The sequence below is a fragment of the Temnothorax nylanderi genome, unplaced genomic scaffold (assembly GCF_030848795.1).
Source record: "Temnothorax nylanderi isolate EJ_2023f unplaced genomic scaffold, tnyl_v1.0 TNYL_tig0531_pilon, whole genome shotgun sequence".
Classification (NCBI taxonomy): Eukaryota; Metazoa; Arthropoda; class Insecta; order Hymenoptera; family Formicidae; genus Temnothorax; species Temnothorax nylanderi.
Genome location: NW_027249593.1, coordinates 80,023 through 100,581, shown reverse-complemented (window position 1 = coordinate 100,581; position 20,559 = coordinate 80,023). Strand labels below are relative to the sequence as shown.

General features: G+C 32.9%; 1 protein-coding gene across 2 annotated transcripts; it reads left to right on the top strand.

Moving 5' to 3' along the window:
• The first annotated feature begins 3,268 nt into the window (after positions 1 to 3,268).
• LOC139783696 (uncharacterized protein F21D5.5-like) lies at positions 3,269 to 5,860 on the top strand. 2 transcript variants are annotated; one of them, XM_071722838.1, is made up of 6 exons: positions 3,269 to 3,623; positions 3,743 to 3,901; positions 4,759 to 5,040; positions 5,134 to 5,195; positions 5,283 to 5,416; positions 5,497 to 5,860. In XM_071722838.1, the coding sequence occupies exons 2-5, from the start codon at positions 3,836 to 3,838 to the stop codon at positions 5,284 to 5,286; spliced, it is 414 nt and encodes a 137-aa protein (XP_071578939.1). In that variant the 5' UTR covers positions 3,269 to 3,623; positions 3,743 to 3,835; the 3' UTR covers positions 5,287 to 5,416; positions 5,497 to 5,860. The 2 variants fall into 2 exon arrangements, with proteins under 2 accessions (XP_071578939.1, XP_071578940.1); XM_071722839.1 differs by having other exon boundaries at positions 4,745 to 5,040.
• Positions 5,861 to 20,559: the final 14,699 nt, after the last annotated feature.

The following is a 20,559-nucleotide window of genomic DNA, read 5'->3' as shown; positions in this document are numbered from 1 at the left end:
AGGGGAATGTTTGTCCGGTTACAGGGGAAATTTCCCCTCACACCTGTCCACCTCACCCCCCCTGTTACCCCTTGCACCTGTCCGCCCTTCACCCCCCCCTCGCCCATCCTCACCCCATGCCCCCCCTCGTCCCCCTCGCCCATCTCTTATGGCGTTCCCCCCGCGTGCGCGCGTCCCCCCCGCTTCCCCTAGGTTGTACCCGACCGCGCTGGGTACTGTTATTGGTCTACTTAAAAGTGTAATAAAAGTAAAAGTTACCTTTTTGATAACGATATACATACCTTGTGAGTGACTCGTGTCACTATTGACTTATCTTACTATGACAAATGTCATATATTTCAATATTCATTTAGTTTATTGTTTTATTAATCGAAAGCTCTTCCAAACGAGCTAAATACTATAATAATGATTAGATATAGCTTTGTAATGATAAGAATAACGTCACATATAGAGGACGAGACGTATCATATAATTGTGATGCATGACGATAATTATTTTGTAATCGTAACGAGACTGTTAGAGCACGATAGCTCATAAGAGTGCCCTAGTCATTAGAGGATTATATTTTATTTTATTTGACACATAGAGTCAGAAATGTTTATTTTGATTTTATTTAGCCAAAAGGGAGATTTAAAGCGAAATGGGCCAACAGCGTATAAGCAACGTCTATTTACGACATATTTTGATAGATTCGCGTTGTGTGAATCGAGACGAGTTCAAATGTGCCCCATATGTGATAACTTTATTATCGGAATGAAATTAAGTGCGATTAGCTGATTAATAGAAAGAAAGATAAATTCGCACGGATAACGATAGATCTTGATTACTTGTGATTACCAGACATCAAAAATATGTCAGTTATCGATTTTAGATCGATATTTACAAAATTGACACTTTTGAATAAAATTCTTTAGTTTGGATAATTATGATTGGAAAAGGGTATGGACACATTCGTATCGTCTCAAAGAACAAGCCTATATGGTTTATTTGAAAGAAATCGAGATATTTTAAGTTTTGACACTTTTAGGCCTAATTTGCCAATAATGAGGCGATTTTGTTAAACGAGGTCTCAAACGCTTTGTTAGATCCTAGAGAGACCGTCTATATAGTTTATTCGTGATTTTTCACTTTATTTAAAGATTTCACCCCTCAGGGGCAACTTCGCCATTTACGATGCGATTTTGATTTTTAAGGGCTTAAATGATTTGTCTAGTCCCAGAGAGACTGCCCGTATAGTTTAATTTCAATATTTTTCAATTTTACGAGTTTTCACCCATTTGGGGGTACTTTGCCAATTAGCGACCGATTGAGTTGCGAATCGTCTTAAACGATTTCTAATAATCCCTAGAAGCGATCTATGTAGTTTAATTCTGAAATTTTCAATTATTTAAAGATTTTCCGTAAAGTGGTGAAAATTGTTATTAAGCCTAATTATGATGATTCGACGATATGTACGTGTTCGTGGGGACACATGGAAAGAGAATCTGACGTGACTTATGCAATTTTCATCATAATTCAAAAAATGACCATTCAAAACTCGTATTAATTAACTTTTTTATATTTTTACTTCATATTCATGTTTAGAGGGACTAACTAAAGTCACCCATGAGAAAAAAACGTGAATTTTTTCAAAATTACGGATTTTTACTATTTGTCATAAAATTGTTAATTATCAAATATTTTTATAATATTGCGATAGATTTACGTTCAGAGGGATGTAAGAAACCCTCCTATGCTATTTAAATTCAATTTAATTCATTGATTAAGAAATGTACCTATCAGGGTTAAAATCCGTAATTGGCGTAAATTTAATATTTTATCTATAGATCTAAGTTCTTGAAGGTAAAACGAATCCAACGAACCATTGTTTACTCAATTCAAGCGAGTATTAAAGATTTTCATTATTTTCATGAAATAATTGATTGTTGATATATATGCGTGTTTTATTGCATAGAAGATATTATTGTGATAAAGGAAAGACATTTCTAAAGTCAGAATTGCATTCAGATACGTATATAATTATTGTATTACCGTAGGTCAGTTACGTGATATTTCGAATTAAGCGTGTTAAAGAAATATTAACGATAGAATCATGTAGCGTGGACATAAATAAATGCGTTGGATGCCTTTTACAAGCGCTAGAAGCGTTTTATGATATTTTACCTGAAAAGGGGAAAAGTGATTATTTCGCGTTATTAACGTATTATATACTTACCGATACTTACCTGGTGAATCCTGAAGAATCTTACAGCCAGTGTGATAAATCTGAAAATAAAAAGAGAATTGATTGATGTATGCATGAACAAATGTACATACGGGATTAGATACTTATGTAATGAGCAGGGACATCCGTACTTATTGTATTGTATGCAAGAATGTATATATCAAGGAAAGGGCAGGAATTAATATCAGGAATGATATTCGCAGGATTCATCATTTTATTGCATATATTTGTTTATTGAAGGAATAAGTTATGTTATTCATGTAGTCGCATGTCTCTTTGAAAAATTAATTAAATTCCATTGCTTTGATGTAGCCGCAAGCTTTTAGCCGGCGAGGTAATTACGTCGTGAGAGAGTTTCCGTTGAACATGCTCAGACCAGTCGACTACATGATAGAGAGAGAAAGCGAATGCAAGCTTCGCAACCGATTCGCGACTAAGTGCATGTGACAGGAATTATAATAGTTTACAACTCTTGATAAGTCAAAGAATAATAGTTTACGTTTACGTGAGTATTACTTCTGTAGTAACTTATACGAACGATATCATCGTAGTTACTATAAAATCTCCCGTTTATGCGGAGGAATTATCGTATCGTTCGTAAGTTACTACAGAATTAAGTAACGTTCGCGTAAACGTAGTATAGGTTAGATTACCGATTTCGGCGATTTCTTACAAAATTTTACATAAAACGCGAGATTCACTTATGGGAGCTTTCCAGCAAGCGACACAAGTCGACACAGGTATCGTTTTGTCTTTGTTACTCATTGCCAAAAAAGAAAGATAGAACGACGTTTGTGTCGGCTTGTGTCACTTGCTGGAAAGCTCCCTATGTATGCAAGTTTAACGCCTATTGAGTTAATATGAAATAATTTTCCTAAATGTAATAAAAATAACACGATGTTATATATGCGGTTTGCCGTGATTATATATATATATATATATATATATATATATATATATATATATACACACACATGTGATTTCTGCCCAGTGCTCTGAATGTTATGTGATTTTCGCCCAGTGCTCTGAATGTCATCTAGTAATACATATCATGCTTTGATACAAGGAACGTGAAAAAGAGCAGGAAAAGAAAAGAACAAACAGAAGAGACAGATTCAAGCTTTGTCTTTTAATCTGGATGAAGACAATGCCGAAAAATCCCCGCAGTCAGAAAATGAGCAATCTGATGGCCTCGCGATTAAGAAGATTAAGAAAAATCCAGATGTAGATACAAGTTTCTTGCCAGATAGGGAAAGGAAGGAGGAGGAAAATAAACTTAAGGAAGAATTGAGGCAAGAATGGGCTAGAAAGCAGAACGTGTTGAAGGAAGAAGAAATTGAGATCACATTCAGTTATTGGGGTGGATCTGGCTATCGTCGGAGTGTTATAATGAAGAAAGGTGAATGTCTCAGTGATTTAGAGAATTTTTAAGTTATTAAAATACTCCAGTGTCACTTTTGGAGTAACATTGGCGTGATATATAATGTTCTACTGCATAAATTAAATTTTCACATACAGGTAATTCTATCTATCAGCTTCTTCAGAGATGTTTAGAAGTTCTGAAGCGTGAATTCAGCGAGCTTAAAACAGTAATGGTAGATCAGTTAATGTATGTCAAGGAGGATCTTTCTTATATTACCGCACCATTATACGTTTTACGATTTTATTGTAACTAAGGTAAAGATACTAAGTGATAAAACTTATGAAGCAATATCACAATGTTGGCATGTTATTTTAATGTATGTAATATTGCGATTAGGCACGAGGAAAAAGCGAACCTCTGTTCACATTTAACGTTCACGATGATATTCGTGTTATGCACGATGCTTCTGTCGAAACCGAGGAATCACATGCCGGAAAAATTTTACTTAGGTATTTATCATTAAAAGAATACTTTGTATAATTCTCTTTTATGTTATTTCTCATTAGATCATGGTACGAGAGGAACAAACACATTTTTCCAGCGAGTAGATGGGAACCTTTTGATCCAACGAAAAGTTATGACAAGTATACAGTGTCGGATAAAAATAGGAAAAAAGATAAAATCTGATAAACTTAGATTCAACAAATTGTCCAATTTCGTTTAAAGGATTCAGATTCAAAGGACTGTAATTTAGTAGAGCTACATAATCGAGTAAATGAATTAAATATTATCACATAACTGAATGAATTTGAATCTGAATCCTTTAAACGAAATTGGACAATTCGTTGAATCTAAGTTTATCAGATTTTATCTTTCTTCCTATTTTTATCCGACACTGTATACTTGTCATAACTTTTCGTTGGATCAAAAGGTTCCCATCTACTCGCTGGAAAAATGTGTTTGTTCCTCTCGTACCATGATCTAATGAGAAATAACATAAAAGAGAATTATACAAAGTATTCTTTTAATGATAAATACCTAAGTAAAATTTTTCCGGCATGTGATTCCTCGGTTTCGACAGAAGCATCGTGCATAACACGAATATCATCGTGAACGTCAAATGTGAACAGAGGCCCGCTCTTTCCTCGTGCTTATAGATATCCATTAACAGGTGGTACTTATGGTCGGCAGTCCAGACTCCGGAAAATCGCATTTTGCAAAGAATTATCTGAAGGAATACGGATACGTCAACAGAGACACTTTAGGCAGCTGGCAGAAGTGCATTGCTGCAGTCCAACAATACTTGAATCAAGGAAAAAGTATAGTTATAGACAATACCTATCCTGATCCAGCTTCGAGAAAGAGATATATTGAGATAGCCAAGAAGCGCAATGTCTCGGTCAGATGTTTCGTCATGACGACAAGTATAGAACACGCGAAACGTAATAATAAGGTAATCGAAAATTAACATTAACCGTCATCGTGTGAAAGAATCGTATAAAGTAATGTTTCCAAAAATTCTAATCGATTTATTATTATATTACAGTTTCGCGAGTTGACTGATCCAAGCCACATTTCAATCAACGAGATTATTATCAACTCCTACGTGTAAGTAGATTTTAGATATATACATCTCTACACTCAAAATTATTTATCTTTGGATATGTAATTATACTTTATGTTACTCTTTTGCAGGTAAATGGTCGACAGAAGCTTACAATGTGGTACAAAATTGTTCCTCAAAGGGAGTTGCTGCCCAAACTCAGATTGAAGGTCGCATTCAAACTAATATTTATGCAAATATTTATTTTATGATACAAAATTATGAGGTAAGTAGTTATTATTATCCAATCTTCGAGAATCTCTTTGCAGATGCGCAAATTAATTGAAATTAATTGATTTTTTAAAGCTAATTTCCCTTACTGAAGAACTGGTAATGAACGGACATGCTGAACAAGTAGGCATGGGACCAGATGAATGAAGCCAGAAACACTTGAATCCATCTGTACATAAGAGTTGTCAAGAAACTCTACAATTTTCACGCATAATCCGCGATTCTTACAACAGTATGGACTAGAGTTTAATACAATCGCCATTGATGATCCCCTTTAATCGCGTCAAAATTGATTATTTCGCTTTTTTACTTCGTTCTTTACTCATGTTGTAAAATAGTTTTCCGATTGTGTAGAATATTTTTATTTAGAAAGAAATTTATAAAGATTGTTATATTGATCGTAGAGTAGAGAAAACAATAAAACTTAACATTTTACAAAGTAGTGTCACATTTAAACTAGAACATTGTATCGAATAACTCAGACGAATTAGGAAATTCGTTTCTACGTGACTCATGTCTATTTCTGATTGGGGACGATTCGAGAACTCATTGAAATAATTTAATTTCTTTTCACGTTTAAATTTAGGTCACCGTAGATTAAACTTGTTACCTTAGAAGTTATTGTTAAATGGCGCATTTTATTTAATATTCCGCACTTCACTGTTGTGGCATAAAATTATTTTATGTTTCAAAAGATGGAGACTAAGCTTTCGGATTAATCCAGATGTACGCATATATACTGTATATATTTGATTAATTGTTTACTTAGATATCGATGATTCTTGCGCGATATGCTAATATATTTTTTTCTATGCAAGATTTCAATGCAGTAGAAACTAGTTTTAACTGAGAAAAAGAGTTTATAAATGATTCGTAACTCGTGCAATTGCGCTCAACTGGAAACGTTTGGCAGTTATGAAATGTTAATATTTAATATTGTTGTTAAACATAATATAGAAATATTTTTCTAGGAAATGTATACAAGTAAGGTTACAATCATTAAATCGCTCACAGTGCTCACGTACATAACTTTGTCGCGCGCTGCGATTAACTCAATTTATTATAATTTATTATAATTTTTTAACAAAGCAAAAATATAGCGCAATGAACATCGTTACGTAATAATCATTCGTAATTCATTTTCGTGTATATAATAATTTTCGTGTATATAATATGTAGCTGACCGCAATCTTTGACTCTATTCAAATTTTGTACAACACTTCATTTAGCATTGTATTAATCATTAAGTAGCTTTGAGTACATTTAGTAGCTTTTGTATATTCGTCAGTTTAATCCTTGAAGTTATTAAGACTTGCATGAATTTTTACCGCAAGTCCTCTTACATCTTTTATACGTCTTCTGTAAAATATATAAAAATATATCATAACTGAATTAACTCGCATATCTTGGTCTGTCTTTTTTTCTCCATTGCTTAACTTCTATTCGCCTCCCGACTTGACGTATACGCTACTATACTCGTCCAAGACGTTATTCGCGACATTTACAAGCTCTCTGTCTTTCTCTTCAATCGCTCTAAAAAAAAATGTGTCGTCTTGAAGTGATTGATCTCCCTAAAGGATTTAAAAGTTACGCTTTGCGAAGACATAAGATATACGTTAGCTGGAAAATCGATTCACAGCGGGATTAGAAAAAGACGGAATGTTATGCTGTCGGTTCTTCAACAGTATAACGGGTGAACGTTTCGCGACTAGGTTAATCTACTTGCATATCGGTCATTGCGATCTCGCTCTTGTACATACTTGACTCATCGTCATGAGACTAGCTCCATTGTTCGCGAAGATACTTTTCTCTTGTTCTCTCTTCTGCTACCCTAAGGCGCGCGCGCGCGCGTGTGTGCGTGTGTGTGTGTGTGTGTGTGTGTGTGTGTCAAACGTTTTACCTATTATTAACAACTTCAGACACATTACATTTTTATTTTTAAGTAGTAATTTTTTTCTGTGGTATACATATGTATAGCATTAACAAAGTGTACAACTAAAAAGGTTACAGATTATTATTTTTTAAAAACTAAGCAAAATATTAAATTGTTGTTTTCTTTAGAAATAATAGTCCGTAACACCTTTAGCTTCACACCTTGTACATACTGTTTATAAGATTATAAGATAGGGGAGACCGGGGCTAAAACGTCTACGGGGTAAATACGTCTAATCAAATATCTCGGAACCTGTATATTGTGCGAACTTGCTATTACTATAACATTGTAAACGCTGCTTATAGTACCCATGTGACCAACGGAGTTTCGGCAGGTTACCTGCCGTGTTATGATTTTTACGAGGGCAAACGTGTTTTCGAAAGGTGAAAGTTACATTTTCTGCGCGTGGAAATTTTGTAATATCTGCAATAATATTTGCTCTCCAAATCTCGAGATACGTGATTATAAAGAGTAATGCATGCTGAACACGAATCCAGTGTAGTTTTTTCATTATCGTTGATGTCTAATATTTCGTGGGCGATCAAACCTGAAACTTGTGTTTGGGGCTAATCGGTCAGTAAGCAGTCCGGGTGCATTTCCAAGGCATTTTCGGGCTCACTGCATATGGAATATGGATGAGACGGGAATTACAACCGTTCAGACACCGAATAGAGTCATCGGACGTCGAGGAGTGAAACAAGTCGGGCGAGTGACTTCTGCGGAAAGAGGAACCCTCGTAACTATTTTTTAATAATGTTTCACATAAAAATTTTAAATAAATTTTTATATTTTTCTCTTAAAAAACAATTATTGCATGTATTCTATTATTTTTTAGGATTAGATGTACGTATATGTATTGAAAATGCAGTGCAGACTGTTATACCCCGGCATTTTTGAGATTTCAATTTTTCCACCGTTGTCGTTTTTGCTCTATACCGGTTAAACAAAGCGACGTAGACAAAAATTTCCTATATAAATTTTGTAGCTAAAGGTTCACTCTTTACAGTGGTATACCACATTTAACTACAATTATTTATTTTGTTGTTAAAAATCGGCACCGAAAAAAAACGGACTGTTTATAAGGTCTCCCCTATATTGTTTATAAGATTAAGATGCGTAACACTACAAAAAGGCGTGATATCCGTACAAAATTACCTTTTTTAAAAAAAGGTAAAAAAAGGCGCCAAGTACACGCATAGTAGTGTATATGTATTATGTTGTTACCTCGAAAAAAACAAAGTGGTAGTATAATACCTCCAAATAGCTTTACCCTGTACATACTGTTTATAAAATGCGTAATACTACAAAAAGGCGTGATATCCGTACAAAATTACCTTTCTTAAAAAAAAGGTAAAGAAAGGCGCCAAGTACACGTATAGTAGTGTATATGTTGTTACCTCGAAAAAAAAGAAAGTGGTAGTATTATACCTCGAAAAAACCTAAGTAACAAGTGGTAGACGTACTCTTCGTATCTCGAAAAATCTCGAAAAAATCTAAGCAGTAGTATCTTTATTTCCAAAAAATTATAACCCAAGTGATACACATCACAAAATTATGTTACCTTATCAAAGAAGAGTCGCGCTTCAAGTGATCTATTACAATTACAAAAAAGAAATGATATCTCTTTAAATTACAGCGTCAATTACAGAGAGAACATATATATTGCCTCAAAAAATAATTGTTGCACTACTTTGAAAAATCTTTACATGGTGTCAATTAGAAAAAGAATGTATGATAACAATTTTATAAGATTAAAAAATTTTATTTAAATTTAACAAGGGAATACAAGATATTTAAATACAAAGTTTACATGTGTATTTTTTAGTGGTCACAAAGAATTACAGAGGAACAGTACAAAATAAAAATATTTTATTAAAATATTTAATCCAACGAGGGAATACAAGGTATTTAAATACAAAGTTTATATATGTATTTTTTAATAGAATAAAAGATTTAATCACAAAGAATTACAGAGATAGTACAAAATAAAAATATTTTATTAAAATACATAAATTTTTCTTGTAAAAAAACTTGGCGCTGCTAGACCTCGAAATTTTAAATAAATAAGGATAACAATAAATAAAAATAATTCATAGAAGAATGCGACGGGAGTAACAAAATGATTATCAGCGTGGTGTGTATGTGATCGCAACGCATTCGAGGACACTGCCAGGCGGGGAGTTTGACTGGGGCGGTACATCTGTCAAAGAATAACGCAGCGAGCGAGTGATATGGTGGGTGATGGGTGTGCGTGACGACGGCGAATAATGCGGCTTATAATTAAGTATAGGATAAGTTTATTTATTTATTTAAAATTTCCAGGTCTAGCAGCGCCAAGTTTTTTTACAAGAAAAATTTATGTATTTTAATAAAATATTTTTATTTTGTACTATCTCTGAAATTCTTTGTGATTAAATCTTTTATTCTATTGAAAAATACATATATAAACTTTGTATTTAAATACCTTGTATTCCCTCGTTGGATTAAATATTTTAATAAAATATTTTTATTTTGTACTGTTCCTCTGTAATTCTTTGTGACCACTAAAAAATACACATGTAAACTTTGTATTTAAATATCTTGTATTCCCTTGTTAAATTTAAATAAAATTTTTTAATCTTATAAAATTGTTATCATACATTCTTTTTCTAATTGACACCATGTAAAGATTTTTCAAAGTAGTGCAACAATTATTTTTTGAGGCAATATATATGTTCTCTCTGTAATTGGCGCTGTAATTTAAAGAGATATCATTTCTTTTTTGTAATTGTAATAGATCACTTGAAGCGCGACTCTTCTTTGATAAGGTAACATAATTTTGTGATGTGTATCACTTGGGTTATAATTTTTTGGAAATAATCACGTACCTCGAGATTTGGAGAGCAAATATTATTGCAGATATTACAAATTTCCAGAAAATTTCACTTTCACCTTCCGAAAACACGTTTGCCCTCGTAAAAATCATAACACGGCAGGTAACCTGCCGAAACTCCGTTGGTCACATGGGTACTATAAGCAGCGTTTACAATGTTATAGTAATAGCGAGTTCGCACAATATACAGGTTCCGAGATATTTGATTAGACGTATTTACCCCGTGGACGTTTTAACCCCGGTCTCTCTTACTTTTCCTTAAATGTGTTTCTAATTTTTGACGTAGGATTACGTCTTTCTCGGAGGGGGGGGGGGTAATTTCGGGTGCACGAATGCAACGTTTTCTTGCAACGTTTTCTTGCAACGTTTTCCGCGAACTACTCATTTGTTAATAGACCGAATTTTAAAGAATTATATATGAAACAGGGGTAGAATTTTCCTGAAATTTTTTTTAGGGGGTAAATTCAGGCACAGATGCAACGTTTTCTTGCAACTTTTTTTGCCACGTTTTCCGCGAACTACGCATTTGTTAATAGACCGAATTTTAAAGAATTATATATGAAACAGGGGTAGAATTTTCCGGGAATGGCGGTGGTGGAGTTAATTTTTCGATACCGATTTTTTTTAAACCGGTTGCGTAGTTTTTTGTTATATTTTTGAAAATAATAATCGTAGAGTAATAAATAAGTTGTCATTTGATAGCTTATATAGTCTCATTTTCTCTCTAAAGTCTATAAAGTCTCCAAAAGGTGTTACCGATTTTTTTCTTGTAACGTTTTCCGCGAATTACTCATTTGTTAATAGACTGAATTTTAACGAATTATATATGAAACAGGGGTAGAATTTTCCGGGAATGGCGGTGGTGGGGTTAATATTTCGATACCGATTTTTTTTAAACCGGTTGCGTATTTTTAGTTTTCGATGTCAATTTTAGTAAAATTGCTAATAATGAAGGGGTTATCGATTTTTATCTAAAAAAGATAGAAATCGGTAACCTCTTTTGGAGACTTTATAGACTTTAGAGAGAAAATGAGACTATATAAGCTATCAAATGACAACTTATGGGTTAATTTTTCGATACGGGTTAATTTTTCGATACCGATTTTTTTTAAACCGGTTGTGTAGTTTTTTGTTATATTTTCGAAAATAATAATCGTAGAGTAATAAATAAGTTGTCATTAGTGTTAAGTATAAATTTCTTGCAGAAATCGGTAACCCCTTCCCCGATTCTCGCCAAAGTAAATCGGTTACCCCTTCAACGATCTTCCCCAAATTCAATACCAACCTTTTTTTAATGATGATATAAGAATAAATGTATAACTTATACTTTATTTAAGCATAAATCGGTATCCTATTTTAGGATACCCTAGATTTACCCTATTTTTATGAAACCAGTACTAAAAATTTTTTAGAAAACAAAGCTAAATTTAAAAAAATAAACGGGCACAGTAACAACTGTGCCGCAAACAACGTAGAACTACGTCAACTGTCACTATTTCATGTTAAAGTATTCAGCGAAGGAAAGTAGACGTAGGGCTACGTCAACTGTCACTATTATTTAGCGAAAGACAGTTGACGTAGCCCTACGTCTACTTTCCTTCGCTGAATACTTTAACATGAAATAGTGACAGTTGACGTAGTTCTACGTTGTTTGCGGCACAGTTGTTACTGTTTGGAAGCCGGTACAGAAATTTTTCGGGAAATAATTGACCGAATCTCAAAGAGTTATATATGAAACAGGGGTAGAATTTTCCGGGGAGTGCTATAAAGTTATAATTTTCCGTTACCGATTTTTTTGGAAGCCGGTACCGAAATTTTTCCAATTTCTCGAGAATTAATTGACCGAATCTCAAAGAATTGTATATGAAGTAGGTGTAGAATTTCCCGGGGAGTGCTATAAAGTGTATAATTTTTCGTTACCGATTTTTTTGGAAACCGGTTACGAAAATTTTTTCAATTTTTCGGGAATTAATTAACCGAATCTTAAAGAATTATATATGAAATAAGGGTAGAAAGAACTAAAGAATGTAATAGAATTAGAAAAATTGCTAATAAAAAAGGGGTTTCCGATTTTTATTTAAAAAAATGTACATGATTGTTCTAATTTCCTCAAATTTTGAGATATCAAGCTGAATTTTTTTAGAGATAATTTTTCGTTACTTTCTTAAAAACAATTTTTCTAATTTTTCGGGGATGGCAAAGATGTGTATAATTTTTCATAATCGATTTTTTGGAAACCGGTTTCAAAATTTTCTAATTTTTTGAAGATGGCTACGATGAGTTTACAGAAAAATTGCTAATAATAAAGGGGTTTCTGATTTCTGCTCCAATTTCCGTAAATTTTGAGATATCAAGCTGAATTTTTTTTATGGATAATTTTTATAGATAATTTTTTGTTACCGATTTTTTGGAAACCGGTTTCAAGAAAATTATCCATTAATGAAAAATTAAACTTATCCTCCAAAAATTAAAAAAAATTTTGGCACTGGTTTAAAAAAAAATCGGTTCATTAATACTTATTTTTCGAAAGATTTGAAAAATTTTGATTTTTTTCAAACCGGTGCAAAAATTTTTCTAATTTTCCGGGGAGTGCCATAAAGTGTATAATTTTTCGTTACCAATCTTTTTGGAAACCGGTATCAGAAATTTTTCCAATTTTTGGGAATTAATTGACCGAATCTTAAAGAATTATATATGAAATAGGGGTAGATAGAACTAAAGAATATAATAGAATTTAATTTTTGGAGGTTAAGTTTAATTTTTCATTAATGAATAATTTTTTATTAATGGATCGATTTTCTTGAAAGCGATGCCAAAATTTTTCTAATTTTTTGTTGATGATTTTGATAAAACTGGTACCAAAAGATTGCTAATTTTATGGGAATGGCTACTACGGGGTTAAAAATTGGGGTTTTTATGGGGTTCTATTGGTGCTCCTAATTAATGGGTGAGTTTGGGGAGAGGGGAATAGATTTTGAGCCCGCGCTCTATATATGTATATATATTTTACACGCTATATACTTCCCTGTTTTTTTCCATATTTTTATTTTCATTAACTTTTATCTTTTTCTTTCTTGGCATTATAACTAACGTTACATATTCTTAATATTTTTAATTATTATATTATTATTACAAATATTTTTTTGCTTTGAAATTACACAAGGAATTAAACGTATATAAATTTCAAAACAAGAGTAACATATTTTGCTGTTTGAAATATAACTTTACATAGTATTTCAAGAAATTCTATATTTTCAGAACGTCCTTTATTCTGTACACCGAGTTCAGATAAATAATTGTGTTGAAAGTTTGCTCAGAAATAAAGTTTCCTGTTTAAGTATTTATGTTTATACGTTCAGTATAGGTAAGTTTTCTTAACTTTTTAAAAATATGGTTACTTTCTTTCTCTCTCTCTTTCTTAGATCAGGTTGCACTAATGTCTTATAACTTTAATTTTAACTGAACTCATTCTTCGTCTCTTTCTAACTGTCTTCCTTAGAAAGAAATGATGAATGAGTTAAGTTATAAGGTTAAAGTTATGCGATATTGATGCAGCTGGACCTTAAACGTATAAATACGTTAATTTCTGTTTGATAAAAATTCAGTATTATTTACAAATTAATAAATTTATCTATTTAACTAAATCTCTCGGTAAAAAATTTTTTGCTTAAAAACATAAATATACATGTAAATATAAATATACATGTATACATATAAATATACATGTTTTTTTTCTTACATAACCTGTGTTTGTATATACAGGAAAAATAATAAAAAGAAGAATCTAAAAATCTAAAAATAATTAAAAAGATCATTTTTACATTGTATTTTTTATAAAAAGTTAAGTTTGAGGAAATGAGAAAAAATTGCCCATATATAATCATATATAAATATAACAATAGTTAATATAACAGCTGTTGCATTTATATAAGATTATATGTATAATGAATGGAATTGAATAATAATAATATTAACTTTTACATTTGTAATTTTGTAAAATTGTATACGTTTACAAGATACAACAATCAAAACTTTTGAAATAATTTTTTCAGTTTTCTTTTATAACAATTGGTTTCTTGCATTATTCTACGTATAAAAGTATCAAGGTAAAGTCATCGAAAAGTGAATACTTTACGAGATATTTCATATTTTATATTAAAAATATCACGGCAACATTTAAAATATCAGAAAATTTATAGGAAATCTTAACAAAAGAGAGCTTTATTATAGTGTTTTGAAAACGTCTCAACAAGAGCTATAACAATATGGAAAAAAATAAAGGGTCCCATTTAAAAAATTCAAGATGACCTTGTCTTGTGACCTTGAAAAGGTCACTCAAGGTCAAGTTCATATTTTCATCACGTGTCCTCCTCCAAATTATGTAACTTATGTCTGAAACATTTTCCAATGAAGCTAAAAAAAATAGAAGCAAACGCCATCCCACTCTGGATCAAGGCTTAAAAATTTTGATATCTGATATAGGATTTTTGAGAATTTTTTCAGATTTTTAAATTGTGACCAATGATATGTTAGTTTAAAAAAATTATAAATAAATTACAAAAAAAATCTAAAAAGAAATCTGAGTACATTTTAGAGTTGGAACAATAACAGAAAAATCAAAAAAGAAAAAAACATTAAAAACGCGGACCACATCCGAGAGGTCGAAAGTCACACCAAGTCGATTTGGCATGGAATGTCTCATACACAGGTTTACAGAAGGTATACACAATTTATATATGTGTATACAGAAATTCTGTATCTGTATATTGAATATGTGTATCCTATTCCATGGCCATATACAAGTCGAATATACTTACGACTCGGAACTCTTTATAGTTAAGGGATATATTGGTCGTGAATATCCAAATACACAGACCATGAAATAGATTCAATATATGGATACAGAAACCCTCTATCCATATATTGAATATGGATACAGGGTTTCTGTATCCATATATTGAATATGTGTATCCTATTCCATGTATACGCATACATAAATTGTGTATACCTTCTGTATACCTGTATATACTTTTTCTCTAGGGTTCCTTTACATTCTTATTTCTTTTAATAACTTCTTTCTTTTTCCTTTGTGGCATTATAACTTACGTTACATATGCGTAATATTTATAAATATCATAGTATTATTAAATATGACTTTTTAATTTGTAATATATATTTATATATGGGGCATTCCATGCCAACTCAACACATGATTGTCCTCGACCATTTTTGATTTGGCCGAAAATTTTTTGTGTTTTTATACTAAATGAAAGTAGCTTCCATGATTTTTTTCAGATTTTTATCTCTACTCATACTTAAGTTATGGATTTAAAAAAAAATGCAGTTTAAAATTTGGAAAATTTCAAATGCCTGTAACTTTAAGAAGAAAAAAGATATTGTAAAAAATAAGGTGGTCTTTCTTTTCGTTTTTCACTGTACTTTTCGAAGAAAACATCGAAAAAATGTTTAATGGGCAATATGACTGTTTTTTTAGGATTTAAGTAAAAAATGTTTGTTTTTCTCAGTGCGACCGTTTTGATTTTTTTCAAAAAAATCTCACAAATTCTAGACTTAATTTCGAAATTTTTAAGACGTATAAGAAAATGGGATTCCAATAACTTCGATTTTTTAAGGGACTTTTTCTTCATTTTTTTTCGAAAATAATTTTTTTAAAATAAGATAGACTCTACCGATGGCTATCAAAAAATTTGATAAATTTATAGACAACAATCCTGAAATTTCGATCTATAGGTAAAGAGGAAATTCGAATATTTTCTATTTTTTAATAGCATTTTTACTTATTTTTATTAGAGAAGACTGGTTGGAGGGGTGGGAGTGCGCGGATGGACGGGTGAGGAGCGTGAAAGGAGAGATATTGCGAGGGAGGAGAGGAGGGAGGAGTTGGAGCAGAGTGGAGGAATGGACGGAGGAGATGTGGAGGAGGTCGGGAGAATGGAGGAGGCCCCGAGAGGGAGGCGGATGGTGCAGGAGAGCGGAAATACGGAGAGAGGTGTTTAGAGGTTAGGACAGGATAAAGGTAGGGGGAAGGGGAAGGGACGGCAGGGGTGTCGGCCTCTAGATTGCGAACCCTACGGGGATATGCAATAGATCGGGTTGGCACCACTGCGGGACGTAGAGGGGCAGCACCGGGATTTCTGGCACGTGTGCAGGAGTCGTGGCGGGGGAAAGAGATAGAACGTGAGAGAGAAAAGGAAGGGACGGGGCCGCATGACAGCGAGGAATGGAAGGATCGAAAGGAAGAATCGATAGAAGGAATCGAGAGGAAGAGGAAAGAAACGCACGTGGCAGCAGCAGAGTGGACGAGCTTTGAGAAAAAGTGGATAATAGTAGTAGAAAGTAACCGAAAAGCTGATTGTAGAAGGAATAGTACAATAAACTTGGAAGGAGCAAAGGTAAAAAGTAGAGGTGAAAGAGGTAAGTACGGTAGAGGAGAGAGAGAGAGGGGGGTGAGAGGAAAACAGAGCAGGGGAAAGGAGAGTGAGTAATTGTGTGAGTTACAGATGGAATTCAGAGAAAAATTTACAATGGAAAAGGAGGCGATGGAAAGGATGGAGAAGGATCTGAAGCGGGAGATAATGAGAGAGGTCAAGGAGGGCTTTAAGAAAAGAGATGAAGAAATAAAGGACCAGAGAGAAATAAAGGACCAAAATTTTTTGTAAGAATTTGTTAATCGAATCTCACGAAAAATCTTACAAAAAATTTTAATATACGAAAGTGGTGCTATACGTTTACGGACTGACATATAATTTAAGATATAAAAGTTATATGCTAATCAGTGAACGCGCCGTCATTTTCGTATGCGAACATTTTTTGTAAGAATTTGAGAATCAAACCTTAAATTGCAAGTCCGACAGTGAGTGAGGCAGGGGAAATTAGCTTTTACTCAGGTATAGTTCAAAAATATAGATAAAAGATATATTTAATAATACAAATGTTTAACACAGATATTCATAATGAATTAACATAATAATAAAATGAAGGAACATTGAACAAAAAAATACAATTTAAAACAAAACTAAATAATATTTTTTATCTAAATAATAAATAAATTTATATGCTCATAACAGATGTTCGATGTAATTGCCATCTTCCTCTAAACATAACGCGATTCTGCGCATGAAATTTTCTCTCACTCTGTTTAGCATGGCAGAAGTAATTTCTGCACATGCGTTGCGAATTCTATTTTTTAAATCTTCCTCATTATCGGGGAGAGTTTCGTACACTTTATTCTTTAAAAAGCCCCACGCGAAAAAGTCCATAGGCGTAAGGTCGGGAGAACGTGGTGGCCACTCTTGAGGACCATGAAGTCCGATCCATCTCCCAGGAAATTTTCTATTTAAAATAGTTCTCGCCAAAAGAGAAGTGTGGGCGGGATGTCCATCTTGTTGGAATATCATTTCTAGCCTAATAGCTAGTGGCACATTTTCTAATAATTCATCAAGCCGATGGAGAAGAAACTGTGAATAATAACGTGCATTCACATTTCCCTCAATAAATTTGTGGCCAATGATGTGATCATCTATAATTGCCAGCCACAGTCCACCGTCCTTGAACATGTGTTTCTTTTATGCAGTGTGGATTGCGTTCTGCATAGTGATGCTCATTATGACGGTTTATGCATCCATCACTCCCAAAAGTTGCTTCATCCGTCCAGAGAATATTTTTCAAAAATCTATCATTTTCGGCATCATTGAAATCTACCTGCAAAAATTGAATAATTTAATATAAAATTGACGACACAAGTTGATAAATAATAACAATGTCTAAGTATGTTATAATAAAAGTAAATTTAAACTAACTTACATGATCAAGAACGTATTCACAAAAATTTAATCGTCGTGGCATATCACGAGGTATAAGTTTATGTGTTGTGTGCCGTTTGAACGGATGCTGACCCAAAGAATGTTTAATTATTTTATGAACTGTTATATGATTCATATTTAAATCTACGGCAATTGCTCTTGTGCTTGTATGAGGATTTGCAACAAGAGCCTGTTGAACAGCATCAACTGCCTCCTGGTTTCTCTGCGGAACACGGATCGGCCTCCGAGATTTATTAAACTGTCCATTTCTTCTTAATCTCTCATGAAGTCGATGAAAGAATCCATGGTCTGGGTGTCGTCTCTCTGGAAATCTTCGGGCGTAAAGTGCAGCCGCTTGTCTTTGATTTTTTTGACACTCGCCATAAATACCCAGGGAGAAACGCGAGATCGGATAGACGTCTATTAGATGTCGGAGCCATCTAATCTAAAACAACGTCTAGAAATATCTTAATTAGATGTTATGTGATTTTATGCTACTGCGTTTTCTTAGAGACAGTTAAAACCTAATATTCACACAATAACGGTGCATTGTTCATAAAACACTTTTTTGAGCTCAATTTACTTTTCGACATCTAATAGACATCTAATAGACGTCTAAGTGAATGACACGTAATAAATTTGAAAAGACGTCTAATCGACATCGATACGACGTTGATAGCGGCGCGTGCAGAGGCTTATACTTAAGGGGTCATTATACTTTGACGGCCCAAAAACTAGGCATTTTTAACCATTTTTTTCATAGTAAATACATCATATAATAAAATGATTTTTTGAGGGATTTATTAGGGCACTCTTAAATAACACGAAAAAAATTTTGTCATAATTAAAAAAATTTTTTACTTTATCGTTTTTACAGTGTCAAAGTGGCGTGTCAAAAAAGATGCAAGTCTGCTGCGTCGATCAGTTTTTTTATTCAGGCTTACCTGAAACAAAAAGTCAAAAAGATTCTTAATCTGTATGAGTGTCGCTATGTCCCGAACTAAAATTAATAATTTTTGTTTAAAAGTAACAAAATAGCGCCGGTTTGAAGAAAAGTTTAAAAAAAATCAGCTTTTTGGGGGGTATTTTTTAATGTAAAAAGTAAGATAAAATAAACATTTTGACCTGATTTTAGTTCGGGACTCATACAGATTAAGAATCTTTTTGACTTTTTGTTTCAGATAAGCCTGAATGAAAAAACTGATCAACGCAGCGAACTTGCATCTTTTTTGACACTCCATTTTGACGCTATAAAAACGATAAATGACAAACATTTTTTGGTGTTATTTAAGAGTGCCCTAATAAATCCCAAAAAGATTCATTTCACTATATGGTGTATTTACTGTGAAAAAAAATTGTTAAAAATAGCTAGCCGTCAAAGTATAATGACTCCTTAAATATAATGATATGTACACAATAACACAGGACCACAAAATTATTTTTTTGAAAAGCAACTGGGATCAGAGTAGGTGTTTCTTATAGATTTTGGGTCACTGAATCCGAATTCGTAAACCGTTTTGCTCCATCACGTCTAGATTTTTAGATAATCGAGAAAAATAGCGGAAAATCTGTGAAAATTGAAATAAACATTTAAAGAAAGAGCAAAAGTATAACATCAAAGAAAGAGAAAAAGTATAACATCAAAATGCGGTCGCAGAACTGATTTAAATATATTTTGGTAAGTTAAATAAAGTGCAAAAAAGGAGGATGTTAAAAAAGTAACGAATTTCGCCCAAAAAGGTGTAAGTAAAAGAAATAGTGTTTTTTTGTAAATCTTGATCTCCTGAATACGATAAAGCTAATAAAAAGTTCGTGGTGCTTGGGGAACATCTTGAAAATTGAGCATAAACGTGGTGTATTTACAGAAATTCGGATGAGATATATGCTATATCATAAAATGTACTGGTGAAAGATTTGTTGGGGAGAGAAAAGGGGGAAGAAAGAGTGTTGTGTGTGTGTGTGTGTGTGTGTGCGCGTGCGTGCACGTTTCACCAGTACATTTTATGATATAGCATATATCTCATCCGACTTTCTGTAAATACACCACGTTTATGATCAATTTTCAAGGTGTTCCCCAAGCACCACGAACTTTTTATTAGCTTTATCGTATTCAGGAGATCAAGATCTACAAAAAACACTATTTCTTTTACTTACACCTTTTTGGGCGAAATTCGTTACTTTTTTAACATCCTCCTTTTTTGCACTTTATTTAACTTACCAAAATATATTTAAATCAGTTCTGCGACCGCATTTTGATGTTATACTTTTTCTCTTTCTTTGATGTTATACTTTTGCTCTTTCTTTAAATGTTTATTTCAATTTTCACAGATTTTCCGCTATTTTTCTCGATTATCTAAAAATCTAGACGTGATGGAGCAAAACGGTTTACGAATTCGGATTCAGTGACCCAAAATCTATAAGAAACACCTACTCTGATCCCAGTTGCTTTTCAAAAAAATAATTTTGTGGTCCTGTGTAATTGATATTAATTAATCTTTAATTAAAATTAG

Excerpts from the sequence above, each read along its gene's own strand:
- LOC139783696 (XM_071722838.1), top strand. The coding sequence starts at position 3,836 with ATGTCAAGGAGGATCTTTCTTATATTACCGCACCATTATACGTTTTAC. Across the intron at positions 3,902-4,758 it reads ACGATTTTATTGTAACTAAG|GTGGTACTTATGGTCGGCAG; the intron begins GTAAAGATACTA and ends ATCCATTAACAG. Across the intron at positions 5,041-5,133 it reads ACGCGAAACGTAATAATAAG|TTTCGCGAGTTGACTGATCC; the intron begins GTAATCGAAAAT and ends ATTATATTACAG.